Source organism: Ailuropoda melanoleuca, chromosome 15 (genome assembly GCF_002007445.2).
Source record: "Ailuropoda melanoleuca isolate Jingjing chromosome 15, ASM200744v2, whole genome shotgun sequence".
Taxonomy (NCBI): domain Eukaryota; kingdom Metazoa; phylum Chordata; class Mammalia; order Carnivora; family Ursidae; genus Ailuropoda; species Ailuropoda melanoleuca.
The window spans coordinates 82,166,749-82,182,468 of record NC_048232.1 but is presented as its reverse complement, the minus strand read 5'-3'; the positions used below and the strand labels follow the sequence as shown (position 1 = coordinate 82,182,468).

The 15,720-nt window shown below is 47.8% G+C and overlaps 1 protein-coding gene across 3 annotated transcripts in view; it reads right to left on the bottom strand.

Annotated features, from left to right (window-relative positions):
• The window catches only part of TAB1 (TGF-beta activated kinase 1 (MAP3K7) binding protein 1), a 40,794-nt gene extending 29,015 nt beyond the window's left edge, over positions 1-11,779 (bottom strand). Inside the window, exon 1 of one of the 3 annotated variants that reach the window (XM_011218854.3) lies at positions 11,637-11,779. In XM_011218854.3, coding sequence (XP_011217156.1) covers positions 11,637-11,669 — 33 coding nt within the window. In that variant the 5' untranslated portion in view covers positions 11,670-11,779. Of the gene's footprint in view, positions 1-7,077; positions 7,175-11,164; positions 11,383-11,636 lie in introns of those variants that run through there. The other 2 variants (XM_019794479.2, XM_034644529.1) reach the window with 2 other exon arrangements.
• Between the last annotated feature and the right edge of the window lie 3,941 nt (positions 11,780-15,720).

Genomic DNA, 15,720 nt, shown 5'->3' with positions numbered 1-15,720 from the left:
GCCCGCCCTCGCCAGCCCCTGGCACCCACCACTCTACTTCAGGTCTCAGAGGGCATAACCTTTTGAGATGGGCTCCTCTCACTCAGCACCATACCTCAGAGACACCCCCCACCGCAAGTCACTGTGGGCAGCAAGACTGTCCCTTCGCTGATGTTTTCCACCAGACGGACGCAGAAGTCTAGCCGCTCATCCACTCGAAGGCACCTGGGTCGTTTCCAGTTTGGGGCAATTACGGAGCCGGTGTGAACAGTCACGGGCAGGTTTTCTGTGAACGTGACCTTTCACAGCTCTACGGTAGGGATGAGATGGCTGTTGAATTTTGTAAGAAATTGCCAACTGTTTCCCAAAGCAGTGTACCATTTGCGCTCCCGCCAATAAACACACCAGGAGAGTTTGAGGGGCTCCGTGTCCTCACAACCACAGGGTCTTCTCGATTAATGGAGACATCCTAGGAAGTGTGTGATGCTGGCTCACCGCGGCTTCGATCCGCATTTCCCTGGTGCCTAATGATGGTGTTAAGCATCTTTTCATCTGTTTCTTTGCCATCCCCACATCTTTGGTGAAGTGTCTGTTCTAAGTCTTATGCCCATTTTTTTCCTAATGTCCATTTTTTAATTGGGCTGTTTTTTTCACCTGTTGAGTTCTGAGAGCTCTTCATGTTTTTTGGATAAAGTCCTTTGTTGGACATGTCGTTTGCAAATATTTTTTCCCAGTCTGTAGCTTGTTCTTTTTTTTTTTCCCCCCAAGATTTATTTATTTACTTAGAGAGAGAGAGAGAGAACGAGCAGGGGAGGAGCAGAGGGAGAGAATCTTTCAAGCAGACTCCCCGCTGAGTGGGAAGCCCGACTCGGGGCTCGATCCCACAACCCATGAGATCATGACCTGAGCTGAAACCAAGAGTCAGAGCTTAACCGACTGAGCCACTCACTGTAGCTTGTTATTTTATTTGCTTCTTGGTATCTTTTGCAGGCCAACGGTTTTTAGTTGTGATGAAATCCATTTTATCAGCTTTTTCTCTCACAGTACACGCTTTCATGTTCTAATAACTGTCTGCCTGGCCCCGGGCACAGAGACCTAGGTTTTTCTTCTGATAGTTTCACATTTAGACCTGTGATCCATTTGGGGTTAATCTCTGTAGAAGGCAGGAAGTTTAGGTCTAAGTTTTTTTGTTTCACATATGGATATCCCATTGTTCCAGCACCATTTGCTGAAAAGACTGCCCTTTCTCCATTAAATTAGCTCTGCACCTCTTTCAAAAAAATTAACTGGCCATCCTTGTGTGGGTCTGTCTCTGTTCTCCACTCTGTTCCATGGCTCCGTGTGTCTATCCCTCCACCGATCCCATGCTCTTGATTACCCTAGCTTTATAAACCTATATTTAAAAGTTCTACGATCAAATCTACAACTTATTTATAATCTATATTATACACCTGGGTAGCGGGTTGCCTCTAACCTCATTGTTTTTCAAAATTATTTCAGTGATCCTGGCTCCTCTGCTTATCTGTATCTACAAGAAAATCTTGCTGGGATTTTGGCTGGAATTGTTCACAGATCAGTTTGAGATCCATCATCTTCATCGTGCTCAATCTCGCAGTTCATCAACATGGTGTGTCTTTAATCTTACTTCTTCATAGGACTTATTCATGTGATGTCACCGTAAGGGCTGAAAAGCCACTAATGCCTACTAGTGTGACTGAAACCTAACCATGGAAAAGAAACAGCAACGAGAGCTGAAATTCTGCTCAGCTCTGAGGACACCGGGCAGGTAGGTCAAGCTATGTACGACAGAAGAGAAACTGCTTCGCAGTGACACAAATTGTTTCAAGCTGGAATCTTGACCTGTCTCATTTGAAAGCAATATAAATATTTTTCTTACTATAAATGTGAACTTAACGCATTAAGTCTTTAGAATCCACATATGACATTATGCAATCAGAGTACGTTCAATTAATACAAACATGTATTCGAGAAACATTTACTGGGCATTTACAAAAGGCTGGGATTATTCTAGGTGCTGGAACCACGGTGCAGAAAACGACTGAGGGTCCTTGTTTGAAGCCTCCTTTCTAGTGAAAGGGAAACTTTCAAACAAGTAATACTATAAATAAAGCTATCTGAGACAGGGGTATGTGCCATGGAGAAAATAATTAGGGTAAGGGGATGAAATGGTCAGAAGAGGCGACCTNAACAGAGAGTGATGGTGAGGGCTCTTTTGGATGAAATGGTCAGAAGAGGCGACCTCTGAGCCAGACCCAAATAATTATGGAGCAGTGACTATTTCAGAAAGTAGGAAAGGAGTCTCCTAGGCAGAGGAAACAGCATGTGCAAAGACCCTGAGGTAGAAAAATAAGTGTGAGGTTTAAGGAAGTCCAAGAAGGCCAGCGTGGCCTCTGCAGTGACCAGAGGGCAAAGTGGCTTGCCACCGTGTTCATGCATGTGTGCCTGGGTGGGAACAGGGTAAGGCCTTCCACGCCACTGAAAAGAGTTCATTGCCAAACGATCATTTTTCAATGAACTGCTTTGTTGCCAATTATCCCTTAGGTCTTAGATCTGATTAGTACCTCCACTGTCAGAGACGTCACAAAGGTCTCAGGCAACCTGGCAGATAAGTTTCCAAAAGAATCTATTTTTTTCTGGGGTCTGTCTCTTGCCTCCAACTCAAATGAGATTCAGCATGACATTAAGTACAAAAGCGTCTCCCCAGTCAGGTGTGTCCCATGTCCTCCCCCTGAAAAGATGGGTCAAGAGACCAATATTCAGCACCCCAAAGCGCCACGGCTGTTTTAAAGCACGGCAGAAGATGTCTAGAAGATATTTTCTAAAATCCTGTCTGTGATTAAAGATGAGATTAAGATGGATTGAACTTGTCCTCGAATACGAGATGATTCAATACAATACAATACAAATGTGTCGCCCGGGATGCAAAACCTGTCATCAGCGCTGCAACCATAATGCTTCCTCTGCCATTATCTACCTCCCACGAGGGACAGAGACAGGCTTCTAGGGGCTTGAAAAAAATAAATATTACCCCAGCAACTTATGGGCCCACTTGACATTGTGAGATACGCTATGAAAAACATTAATGAAAGTGCCTTTTATAAGGAAGGAAGGAAACAAGCTCGAACAGATGACCGAGGAACTGGCCACATTGGTGTTTCAGGGCACAGGGACAACTCATCTGAAAGCATTTCCCGATGGGCGCGCATGACATTGCCACCAGGACTGGGCTGATGCTGCTCGGACAGCTGCAGCCACACTCAGCTCGTGTGGCAACAAGTTCTGCCAAATCTGAAAAGCTGTTGACAGTGGTCAATCCACTTACAACCACCTTGTTCTTCCGTATTTATGACCAGAGCCTGGATGCCTCTACAACGTAAAGTGCTCTTTTTGAAATCTGATTTTCATAATGTTGAGCTAGCAATATTTTGGAAATATAGTTGACTCTTGAACAACGCGGGGGTTGGGGCACCAACCTCCTGCAGAGTCGAAAGGCCACGTGTAACTTACTTTTTTTTTTTTATTTAAAAAAATTTTTTAAAAATTTTTATTTATTTATTTGACAGAGAGAGACAGCCAGTGAGAGAGGGAACACAGGCAGGGGGAGTGGGAGAGGAAGAAGCAGGCTCCTANGTTTTTTTTAAATTTTTATTTATTTATTTGACAGAGAGAGACAGCCAGTGAGAGAGGGAACACAAGCAGGGGGAGTGGGAGAGGAAGAAGCAGGCTCCTAGCAGAGGAGCCTGATGTGGGGCTCGATCCCAGAACGCCGGGATCACGCCCTGAGCCGAAGGCAGACGCTTAACAACTGAGCCACCCAGGCGCCCCCACGTGTAACTTTCAACTCCCCAAAAACTTAACTATTGACATAGGCTACTGGTGACTGGAAGCCTTAGCATAACATAAACACTTAATTAACATATTTCGTATGGCATATGTATTCTATACCGAATTCTTACGATAAAGTAAGTTACAAAAAAGAAAATATTAAGAAAATCATAAGAAATGGGGCCCCTGGGTGGTGCAGTCGGTTAAGCATCTGACTCTTGGTTTTGGCTCAGGTGGTGATCTTAGGGTCCTGGGATTAAGCCCTGGGTTGGGCTCTGCATTGTGTGGGGTCTGCTTAAAATTCTCTCTCCCCTCTCCTTCTGCCTCCCCCTCCCCCTCTGTGCACACTCTCTCTAATAAAATAAATCTTAAAAAAAGAGAGAAATCATAAGGAAAAGAACATACTGTACTGTACTGTACTCATAGAAAAAATCTGCATATAAGTAAAACTGCACAGTTCAAACCCATGGTGTTCAAGGGTCAACAGTATATATTATTTCATTAACTAGCAATTGGTTTTCAGGTCAGTGGGTATGGAGTCCAGTGCTACTGTTTATTTAAGGACAGTCTTTGTCCATTCCCAATAATAACACTCAAAGAAACAGTAGTCAATGGATACTTTAACATGCCATTACATGTATACTTCAGTCGGTACTAATGCCTGCATCTTACTTAGTGGGGAAACACAAGAGGCATTCTCATCAAGATCAGAAACACAGCAAGGATGCCCACCTTCTCCACTACCTAACACTGAACTAGGGGTGTCAGCCCACACCATTAGATAAGAGAAAAGAAGCTGAGCTTAAGAACTGGAAAAGTACAGTTATCTCTATTTGCAACTGATAGGATAGAAAACCTAAAGAATTAATGTTAAAATTAACTCAAATAAAAGAAATCAGCAGGGTGGGAGGATAGAAAAATCAAGACACAAAAACCAGAGCCGTTATACACTTAAAGAAAAGATGGGCATCTAGCCTCCACGGGAAAATTCCCACCTGCTGTCAACTAAAATCACAAAGTCTTTTTCCTCTGAGGTTCTCTCCAGTCTCCCCCAACCACACTCCTATTGAGGATTTTTTTAAACCTAAATTTACATTAGCTGGATTATATCTTAATGCTTTCATCTCAGCCTTCCAGCCTGTTGACATAATTTTGAATCTTACCCTTTGAAGATTAACAATCTCACTCAGTTGTCTATCTTGTACAGATAAGGCCTTCTATACAGTGTTCCAGATATTTCTAAAAAACTGTGACCAGAACAAAAAGCGTGGGAAGCTAACCTACTTCTGGCAGGAGGAGTCCACACCAACACAGGAGGGAAGTGACACCTCTACCAAAGATCTGCTCTACTTGAAAGGCCAAATGTATTTTGGGGACCTCAAATAAAGAGGCTACTGACCCTAAGGTACAGTCACAGAAACAGGCACACACTTCAGAACAAATCAACTATTTATAGACATTAAACTTGCTAAGCAAAGTCCTACTTATTTCACAATGACATTCTTTAAACATAGAGTTCCTAGCCAATTGGACTTGACTTGCTATTAAAATAAAGGAGAAATAAGAAAAAATTACCCAAAAGCATATTAAAAAGTATCCACGGTGAGGCAAGGCCTCCGTCCCCTTTTCCTGTCTTTCCGAGCCCTGTCCACCTCCAAAGGCCCTGCTCAGACCCAACCAGTGCCAGAGGCCCATGTTTTCCGAACCTCAACCAGCCACTCACAATCTTCAAGAAATTATCCACTTCGTATTTTTTTCTTTACACTGCCACATTTTCTTTTACTCATATGACTTCATTTTGAATGTAAACATTTTCAGTATTGTGAATAGAAAACCAGTATCACTTGCTGTATCTTGAAGATAATAAAAAATGAAAACAAAACAAGATTATTAAATTCTAGCTGAACCTACTGCCTGCTACAGACTCTGAGCTGGAGCCCTGTTCTCTCTGCTTAAAAAAAAAAAAAAAAAAAAGAAGTGGGGGGTAGGGACACCTGGCTGGCTCAGTCAGTAGAGCATGTGACTCTTGACCCCCGAGCTGTGAGTTCAAGCTCCACATTGTGGGTAGAGATGACTTAAAAATAAAATCTTAAAAAACAAAACAAAACAGAAACAGAAACAGGGAGGAAACTAGCAAGAATCAGAAAGGTGTTAAGGACATACTAGGACCAAACCAAGTCTTTCTCCCCTGATCTCATCAGAGTTTGAAAGAGAGCTGAAAAGCAAATCAACTGTGAGATATGTAACAATGAGTTTTATGCCAGCACACACCAAACCCTCTCACTGTACGTGTCCCACACTCCAGGAAAATAACTGCCCAGGGCCACAGGGCCCCTTCCCTGAGAAATCCATCCTTGAGGTTCACCAGGTATACTGGTCATTAACCATCTGGGGTTTTGGCAACTTTCATGTTATAGCTTAGTATTGGTTTCTTGTTTTTTGTTTTTAAAGTTTATTTATTTAAGTAAACTCTACACCCAATGTGGGGCTTGAACTCACGACCTTGAGATCAAGAGTCACATGCTCTTCTGACTGAGCCAGCCAGGCGTCCGTTTTGTTGTTGTTGTTGTTTTATAGACTAGTATTGTTAATTAGTTACTTATTTGCTGATTCCAAGACGTATATTCTCAATCTTTTAATATCTGAAGTTGATGTGTTATAAGTTAATTACCAATGTGTTTTCTTCCTTCGTAGTATATAAAATAATGATGGGTCCTTATCATTAATGGTGTCTTGGATCCAAAGATATAGAGACAGTTTCTCATATATTTATGAGCGCTCCTTCAGTGGAAGACCCTGCCTAGAATGCAGCCCCCACAGCACCTCAGGCAATCAATGACAAGTGGCCAGAGAACTCCAGGAGGTTCGGCCCATGCGGGAGTGGGAGAGTCCTTGGTCTTCCCTGATGTCAGCAGTGGCCCCGAAATCACTCTGACACTGCTGTGGCTGGGTGAGCGGCCATCCTGCTGCCCCAGCTCTCTCCCCTCCATCGGGGATTAGCCACACCAGCCATCGGCTGTCGATTCCACTCCACTGTCAAGTCTCTTGCTTCCTTCCTCCACATTTCTGAACAATTTTCAGAAAGGTCATGTATTTCCTATTCACATATACCACCCCCTTCCCCACCCCTGCACACACTGATGCATACTTTCTCCCACGCCCACAAAGGCCAGGCCTGCCAGCAGCAGCAGCAGCGAGCGGCGGCACCCNAGCAGCAGCAGCAGCAGCAGCAGCGAGCGGCGGCACCCGCACCTGGAGCCGAGAAGGGGGCACCTCGCGCTCACATAGCCGAGTCACAGAGCTGCGTAAATACATTCCACAGGGAGTCTGCGCCGCTTTCTTTGATGGGTTACAAATTAATTTCTCAGAAGAAACTGAAAACAAAATACAGTAAGAAAGAAGGCTGTTTTAAAAAGCTGAATTTGGGGGGCGCCTGGGTGGCGCAGTTGTTGGGCGTCTGCCTTCGGCTCAGGGCGTGATCCCAGCATTCTGGGATTGAGCCCCACATCAGGCTTCTCTGCTGGGAGCCTGCTTCTTCCTCTCCCACTCCCCCTGCTTGTGTTCCCTCTCTCGCTGGCTGTCTCTGTCAAATGAATACATATAATCTTAAAAAAAAAGAAAAAAAGAAAAAAAAGCTGAATTTTGGGTGCCTGGGTGGCTCAGTCAGTTGAGTGTCTGCCTTCTTTGTCTGGGGTCATGATAACAGGGTCCAGGGATCGAGCCCTAGAGCCCGACAGGGCCAGCTCCCTGCTTAGCAGCAAGTCGGCTTCTCCCTCTGCCTCTCTACCCTGCTTCTGCTCTCTCTCACTCACTGCCTCAAATAAATAAATAAAATCTTAAAAAAAAAAAAAAGCCCAATTTTGACTTGTGTAAGGCAGCTCCCCAAATTCCTATTTCAGTATGACAAGTATTAATAGTGACCCAATTGCACATAAGTGGTGAAAGGTGTTACAACCCCCATACGCACAGACCCTGAAGCAACCTCATACACATATGCGACCGTGTCACAGAAGAACAGTCCATAAAAGTCCCCGCACAGATTCATCTCAAACTCCTGGGCAGCAGAAGTGGACAAAGCATGGTTCCAAGTACAGGCCACAGCTTGAATATCAAATTATAGTATGAAAAGGCTGAGTGTTTTTGTGGTGAAAGCACCCGAATTCCTTGCAGGCAGAAAGGAAGCTCAGAATGAGAGAATAATGCCCCCCAGGAAGATGGCTCGGGGCGGGGGGGGGGCAGCTGTTCTCTCCAAAAAGCTTAAAATACCCAGTGCCTCCTGCCATCTCTGTCTTTCTGAATGACCCCCTTTTCCTTCCCCACTCCTTTGGGACCAGCTCAACTCCTGGCCCCCACCTCTCCCAGCAGGGTTTTCATCAAAGGCTCTCTATGTTTTCATCACATATATAGTCCTAATACATTCTTAAAGGGCTACTAATAATTGTGGAGCACTCACTGTGTGCTGGAGCAGCTGGGCCACGTTCTAGCGGCGGATGAGACGGTTGTAGGTGATGGCCTCGTGGATGTTTTTATTTTAACGGAGGCATTTATTACGTGTATTAGAAAAAATATAGAGCCAGCACCTGTGATCTTGTAGATGCAGTTGCTCAAGATTTTTCTTTTTTTTTTTTTAAAGATTTTGTTTATTTATAGACAGCCAGTGAAAGAGAGAACACAAGCAGGGGAGTGGGAGAGGAAGAAGCAGGCTCCTAGCGGAGAAGCCTGATGTGGGGCTCGATTCCAGAACGCTGGGATCATGCCCTGAGCTGAAGGCAGACGCTTAACAACTGCGCCGCCCAGGCGCCCCTCAAGATTTCTAAGTTAAAAAAAAAATTAATTTCAAGTTGATTTTCTTTTTATAATTAAGTACAGAATAGCACAGGCAACACCAAACTCGATTCTCTCAGCCCCAAATGTGCTCCTCTTCCAGAGATTCTCGGTAAAGGGCACTGCTGTTGTTCCAACTGAAAACCTTGCAGTCCTTCTTGACTCTTCTTCCTTGGGTCATGCACCCCACATGTGATCCACCCGCAAATCCTACCAGCTCTTCCTCCAAAGTACAGCCCTTCCTAAAAACCACTGAGTTTCACAGCACACTTAGAATAGAATCCAAAGCCCACACCAGGGTCCACAAAGGTCCCTTGGACCCTGGCTACCCCCACTCCCCCAATGCACTCTACTCCAGCCACGCTGGCCTCCTTGGTGCTCCCCAAACACACAAGCCTTTGCATCCCTATTCCTTCGAGCAGGAATACTCCCTCCCAAATCCCCTACCTCAATCCCATGTTGAGAGGTCTTCCCACACCTCTCAAACGGCCCCTTCATCATTCTATGAATCCAGACTATTCTTCCTCACAGCACCACCCGATGTTACAGATATTATATTGTTTACAATCTGTATTTACTCATTGTGACTGTCGCCCTTATTAGAATAGAGGCTTCATGAGGAAAGTGTCCCCTGTACGTACACAGTACCTGCCACATAGTTAAGTGCTCAGTGGCACCTGAATACTCTCAGAACTGAAGGTGGAACTTCAGGGCTGCACTGTGAGCATGCTAGGCTAGGACAGTGATGTGTTAGTTCATTTAATCCTAACAACACTCCTGGAAGTCCTTTCTGTTGGGAACCAAGGTTCAGGGATATTAAGTGACTTGCCCAAGTCCATGAGACTTGTACTTTTTGTTAGGCTGCGAAGGGCCCAAGTTCCTTTGAACACATCAAGCTACCTTCAAAAGCTCTTCTTCTCTTCAAAAGACCTTTTAAGGTACCATGCTGGCTGGGGACCAAAGGTGAAACTCCTCAGTGCTCTGCCATCTGGCCCCAGCACGCCCTCCCAGCACCACGTTGTCAGCAAATCTCCAGCCCTTCCTGTGAGCCTCCACTGACCCAGTCAAATTAGGCCATCCACAGCCCCTCACCAGTGATGACAGAGTGCCTTACGCACTGTGTTAACGGTAGATAGCTCCTTCCCCCGTGCTGCAAATGCAATAAGAGTGCGCACACGCCTTATCTTTGTATCCCCAGGCCCTGCAACCACAGAGTAGGTGCACTCATGGCCATCTGCTCAATGATATTTGAGCTGCTCTTACCAGACTCGGGATAGTGGAGAGCAGGTCAGCAAGCCACACACCCTGCCTGGACACTCAAGACACCCTGTGAGCAGAGATGTCTTGATCATCCTTAGGGTGGGAGGGGCCCTGTGTGGACGTCACTGTCATCCCCCTTGCCTTTCATCATGATGCCAGGCACTTAAAGCTAATCATCCTGTCTTAAAAAGATTCCACTTCCACCCAGGAACACAACCTGGAGCTAGCAAAGCTTCTGTCTAACCTGAGTCCCCTGGGTTCCATCACATTCAGGAGACAAGGAAGCTGGAAGCTACTCTTCTCAGCAAGCCGACTCAGCCCACAGCAGTTACCACTTCTAGCATTCACTACAGTCCAACCTGTATTTCTGGAATTTTTACAATGGGTAACTTTATACCGGGGCCCTGCCCTTTGGGAGTTTACAAACCAAAGGGCCGGGCCTACCTAACTCAATGACAAGGCTGACCTGCAGAGCACTAGTAAAATAAAAGGGCAGCGAAAGGTGTGGAGGGGAAGAGAGCAATCCCCACTGGGGAGACCTGGGAATTGCTGTCGTGGAAGAGCAATTTTAAAAGACAGTCTACACAAAGTTTGTCATTAGTACACAGCACTGAAGGTCATCCCTCCCTCCAATTCTGATGCTTAAAACCCTCGAGGGCAGGAGGGCCAGTGTCTGCGGTCTCTCTGTAAGGCCAAGGCCAAGCACTGGACATGGCTACAAATGCTTTTTTACAAATATTTATTGAGTGCCTGGCACCTAGTGGTGCTAAGTGCAGATCACAAGTACAGGAGGCAGACGAGTGCACAGGCAAGCACAACAGACCACCCCATCTGGGGAGGACCCGGGGCCCGGCACCCTACACTGGCAGGTCGAGCAGGCTCATGGCGCCAAGACGTGTGTGCATCCATGTGCACGCGTGTCAGGAGGATGCAGGGGCTGTGAGACACCAGCGACAAGCCCATGAGGGCCAAGACTGGGGGTAAGGGTGAGTCTCAGGACAATCCTCCCACTGCCCGCTCTCACCTTACAGTTAAGGAAACTGCGGCACAGTGCGTGAGAGCCAGGACCAGATCCCGGGCTGCCACTCTGGTCATGCCTTCCATAGCGCCTAGAGGTTAACAGGGTTTCTGGAATCAGACTGCCTGATTTTAACCCTGACTCTGCCACTTACTAGCTGTGTGGCCTTGGACAAATGACCGCCCCTCTGTGCCTCAGTTTCCTCACCCGTCCAATGGGAATAACTGTAGTACCTACCTCCCGGGGCGGTTTATAAATTAAGCTTACAACGTAAAACAACTGGCAGAAAACCTGGGAGACGATAAGCGGTACAGAAGCGACTGCGGCGGCTCTGTTACTACCCCACGGCCGCTCGGGGCCGGGGGGTGAGCTCACCACCCGGGCTACCTCCGCCGCAGCGCGCCACATTCCCTTCCGGCTCGAGGACGCTCCCCACCCTCGACGCGCCCTTGACGCTCGGGGTCGCTGGACCGCGAATCCCAGCCCCCGCGACGACGGGGCGGCAGCGCGCACGCGCGGCGTCGCGCGGCCGCACGCGCCCCCGGCCAAGGGAGTGAGGGGGGCAGGCCCGGGAGAGGGGAGGGCGGCGGCCACACCGCGCCAGGGAGAAGGAGGCGGCCCAACGGCGGAGAGGGAGCCGCGCCTGCACCCGACAGGGCCCCCCTTTGGGCTCCCAACCCCCAGCCCGGAGAGCGGGTCGGTTCCTCACACTCTGCAGCAGGCTCCTCCTCTGCGCCGCCATCTTGGAGGGACCCCCGCGGGTGCGCCCGCCTCCCAGCAGAGCAGGCGAGAAGGGCGGCTAGAGCGGCCTGAAGCCCGACGGGAGGATCAGGCCGCCAGGGAGCACGTGCACAGCGCCACCCCACGGCCAAAGTGGGATGGGGCCGTAGAGGAGTGTGTGCGCAGGCGCTGTCTTCCGCCTTTTCTCTCATGGGGGGAAAAGGGGAAGGCTTGCCTAAATGATTGCCTCTCGCCCGTTTTATTTGAGCATTTTCTCCGGGATGCTTTTCAGGTGGGGCTCCTAAGACACCGGATTTGCGTTCTTTATGGACACTTTGGGCGTGGGGTCCGGTGAATTATTCATTCACTCGATAAATATTCATTGGGTGGCCATGCCTCGCCCTATGGGGAGAAGCAGCAAGGAAGACACCCTCAGAAAGCGAATGTGTTAATTGGGGAGGACATCATTTACATACAGAAGTCATTTCAAGATGGGCTAAATGGTAGGAAGAGAAGTTTATGGATGTGGCATGGGAGTGGAGGGCAGGCCAGGCCGAGGGGACAGCTAGTGCACGAGGCACGAGAAAAGGGAGCGTGTGAATGTGGTGGGTTCGAGAAGCCTGCACATCACAGAAGGTCTCTGTGACTGAAACAGAGGTGGAGGGGGAGTGAGAAGAAGGGCTGTGGGATGGGTTCTGACCTTGCCTGCTCCAGGCTGGAGTTGGGCTATTCATGCATTGGACAAAGGAAAGTTGTTGACTTCTGAGCAAGCCAGGGACATGATCCCATTGGTAGAAAGGTGCCTTTGACTACTACGTACAAAACATGTTTAGGAGCATTGGAGTGAAGACCAGTTAAGGGACTGTTGTGTTAGCTCAAGGCAAGAGATGATAGTAGTTTGAGTCCGCTGCCACTGCCAAGCGGATGGATTTTATTTAGATGAAATTGTCAGGGCTTGATTCATGGATTGGTTGGAGTTGATGATGGAACGAGCTTTGTCAAAGATTCTCCCAGATTTCTGGAAAGAACAGCTAGAAAATATTTGGGGGAGGGAGAAGGGAATGAATGACCTTGAGTTCAGTTTGGACATGTTGAATTTAGGTGCTTTTAAGACACGCAGGAAAAGTCAGATCAGTCCTGAGATGGAGAGATCTAGAGAAGACCGCAGCCAAGGAGCAGGCGGGGCTAGAGAGGCGGGGGAGCAGAGGCACATAGAACCCAGCGGGAGGAGGGCAATGGATAACAATGTCACATACTTTTGAAAGATCTAGTTAGAAGGTTACTGAAGAAAGTCCATTAGGTTTAGCTATCCAGAGGGCCTTAGCCCAGGCAATTCAGGTAGGAAGGTTAGCACAGAAACCCAGATGCAGTGAGTTGAGAACAGTTGGGATATGGGGACATAGAGACCTTGAGAACTGGCAATTCTTCCCAGCTGGTGGGCTGTGAAGAGAAGAGAGGGAAGGAAACATGAGATTAAGTGTGTTTTCTTTTAGGTTATGAGAAACTTGAGGCTCTTTAAATGCTGAAGGGAAGGCTTACCAGAGAAGAGCTAACGATTTGGAAGAGGAAGGGGAGGCCATCTAGGTCTGGGATGGTGACTCACTATCTTGTCCGACCAGCATAGTTCCATGTGGCCCAAGATGACCGCTTGAACTCCTGCTATTTTGTCTGAGTTTAGCCAGCAGGAAAGAAGGAGGAAGGGAGGAAGGTGGCACTTCTCTTCCTCTTTTTTTTTTTTAATTAAACATTTACTTGCAAGCAACCTTCCCTTTTAAGGAGACTTCCAGAAGTTCCACCTGATGTTTCTCCTTCCATCCCATTGGCTATAAACTAGCCCCGTAGCCACATCTAGCTGAAGGGAGGGAAGGAAACGCAGGTTTTGGACTGAGCTACAGTGTGCCCAGCTACAGTTTCTGTCACTAAAGAAGGATTGAGACGTGGATACTAGGATGCTATGAACAGTCTGTGCCACAAAGGGGAGTGAGGGGTGGGGGGCAGGCGGTTTGTTGAGGAAGAGTCTGGAAGGATTAAAAATTTGGAGCCCAACCCACTCCATTCTAATCCCTAACCCATATCCTGTCCCCTCTGTGACCTTGAACAAGCCACCTGAGCCTCAGTGTCCTCTATAAAATGGGGGTGGCAATTTACCTGGCGGACTGCAAAGATTAAGTGAGATGCCACGGAAAGTGGAGTTTGGGATTGAGTCAATCCCCAGTGGCCAGTGATTTAATCAACCATGCCTATGTAACGGAACCTCCACGAAATCCTGAACAAGGGGGTTTGGAGAGCTTCTGGGGTGCTGAATGCATCCACATGCTGGGATGGTGGTGCACGCCAAACTCCATGGGCCCAGAAGCTCCTGTACTCTGCGGACCCTTCCAGATCAACCCCTATGTACTTATTCATACGGCAATTCATTTGTATCTTTTATAATAGCCTTTTTAGTAAATCAGCAAAGTAACTCTTTCCCTGAGTCCTGGGAGCTGTTTATACAAAAAATCATGGACCCTGAGAAGGCGGTCATGAGGACCCCTGATTTATAGTCAAATCAGACAGAAGTGGGGGTGGCCTGGGGATCCACTACATACCTGAAGTAGGGAGCAGATCTGCCTTCGGCTCAGAGCGTGATCCCAGGGTCCTGGGATCGAGCCCCACATCGGGCTCCCTGCTCCGCGGGGTGCCTGCTTCTTCCTCTCCCACTCCCCCTGCTTGTGTTCCCTCTCTCGCTGGCTGTCTCTCTCTCTGTGTCAAATAAATAAATAAAATCTTAAAAAACAACAACAAAAATAAGAATGGAGTGAATTACAGGGCACCTGGTTGGTATCCACGGAGAATGGAAGAGTTGCTTGCCGTGCACACCCATTTGTGGTCACAAGTCTTCTGCTGTACATAAAAACACCCTGGTGGTAGACTCCAAGGGCTTTCCTGGCAACCCTGTGAGGTCAGCAGACCCTCCGACACCTTCACAGCCCAGCCTGGGCTGCCTGCTCGAAGGCCCCCAGACAAGCCTGTGGTTCCCTGTCTCCATCTTTGCGGCCCCTTTCCCACTTGACTACCTCCCTCTCTTCACGGCTTCTATCAAATCAGAGTCCTTCCCAGAAATTGTTTTTGTGGGTTTTTTTTTTTTATTTACACACCAAGAATTACTCTCTCAGTCAGCGTTAATTGTTTAAAATCATACTTATTGGGGCGCCTGGGTGGCTCGGTTAAGCATCTGCCTTCAGCTCAGGTCATGATCCCAGGGTCCTGGGATTGGGTCCCACATCAGGCTCCCTGTTCTGCAGGCAGCCTGCTTTTCCTTTTCCCTCTGTTGCACGCGCAAATAAATAAAATTTTAAAAATTTTAAAAATAAAATCATAGTTATTGTTTGCAGAGACCTTCCTGAGGGCAGGAACTGGCAGTTCGGCTCTCGGTCTCCTCACAGGCTCCAGAGAAACGGCTCAGGAAATGTGTGTGGCATCAAATTGGTTGAAGAGGCAGACAGAGCTGAATAAATACATTGGTAGACGAGGCAACTGGGGGACAGCCATCTGTCCCAAGGTCCCCAAGTGACTTAGAGGGGAGCTGGGACTATGACTTGGGTCTTCCATTCCCCACCCCAACTCCTCTTTCCACACCTGACCACCTAAATAATGCACGATGGTGGGCCCTCCTTCCAAAATTCCTCTGGTCTGGTTTTCCAGGTGACGTAGTTTTGGAATGTTGGTGTGTGAGAAGAGTCTGGAGCTGATGGCCGAGAAAGGATTATTGAAACGACTTTGGTGCAAAAAGGTGGTTTTATGAAAGCACGGGGACAGGACCCGTAGGCAGAAAGAGTCGCACTGGGGTTGTAAAGAGTGGCCAATTATATACTTTCAAGTTGGGAGGGGGTTAAGGATAGTGTCAGTCTGTAAGGAATTCAGAAGCAAGGTTTCCAGGACCTTGAGGGGCTAGCTGTTGTTTAAAAAGTCTCAGTTACCACTGTCTAGTAAAACCTCAGTCACGAGACCCTTCAGATGTGTATCAGCGGCCCGCACGCTCGGAGGATGACTGTTAACGTCTGTCTTGGCGGGGCGGGGGGGGGGGGGGGGGG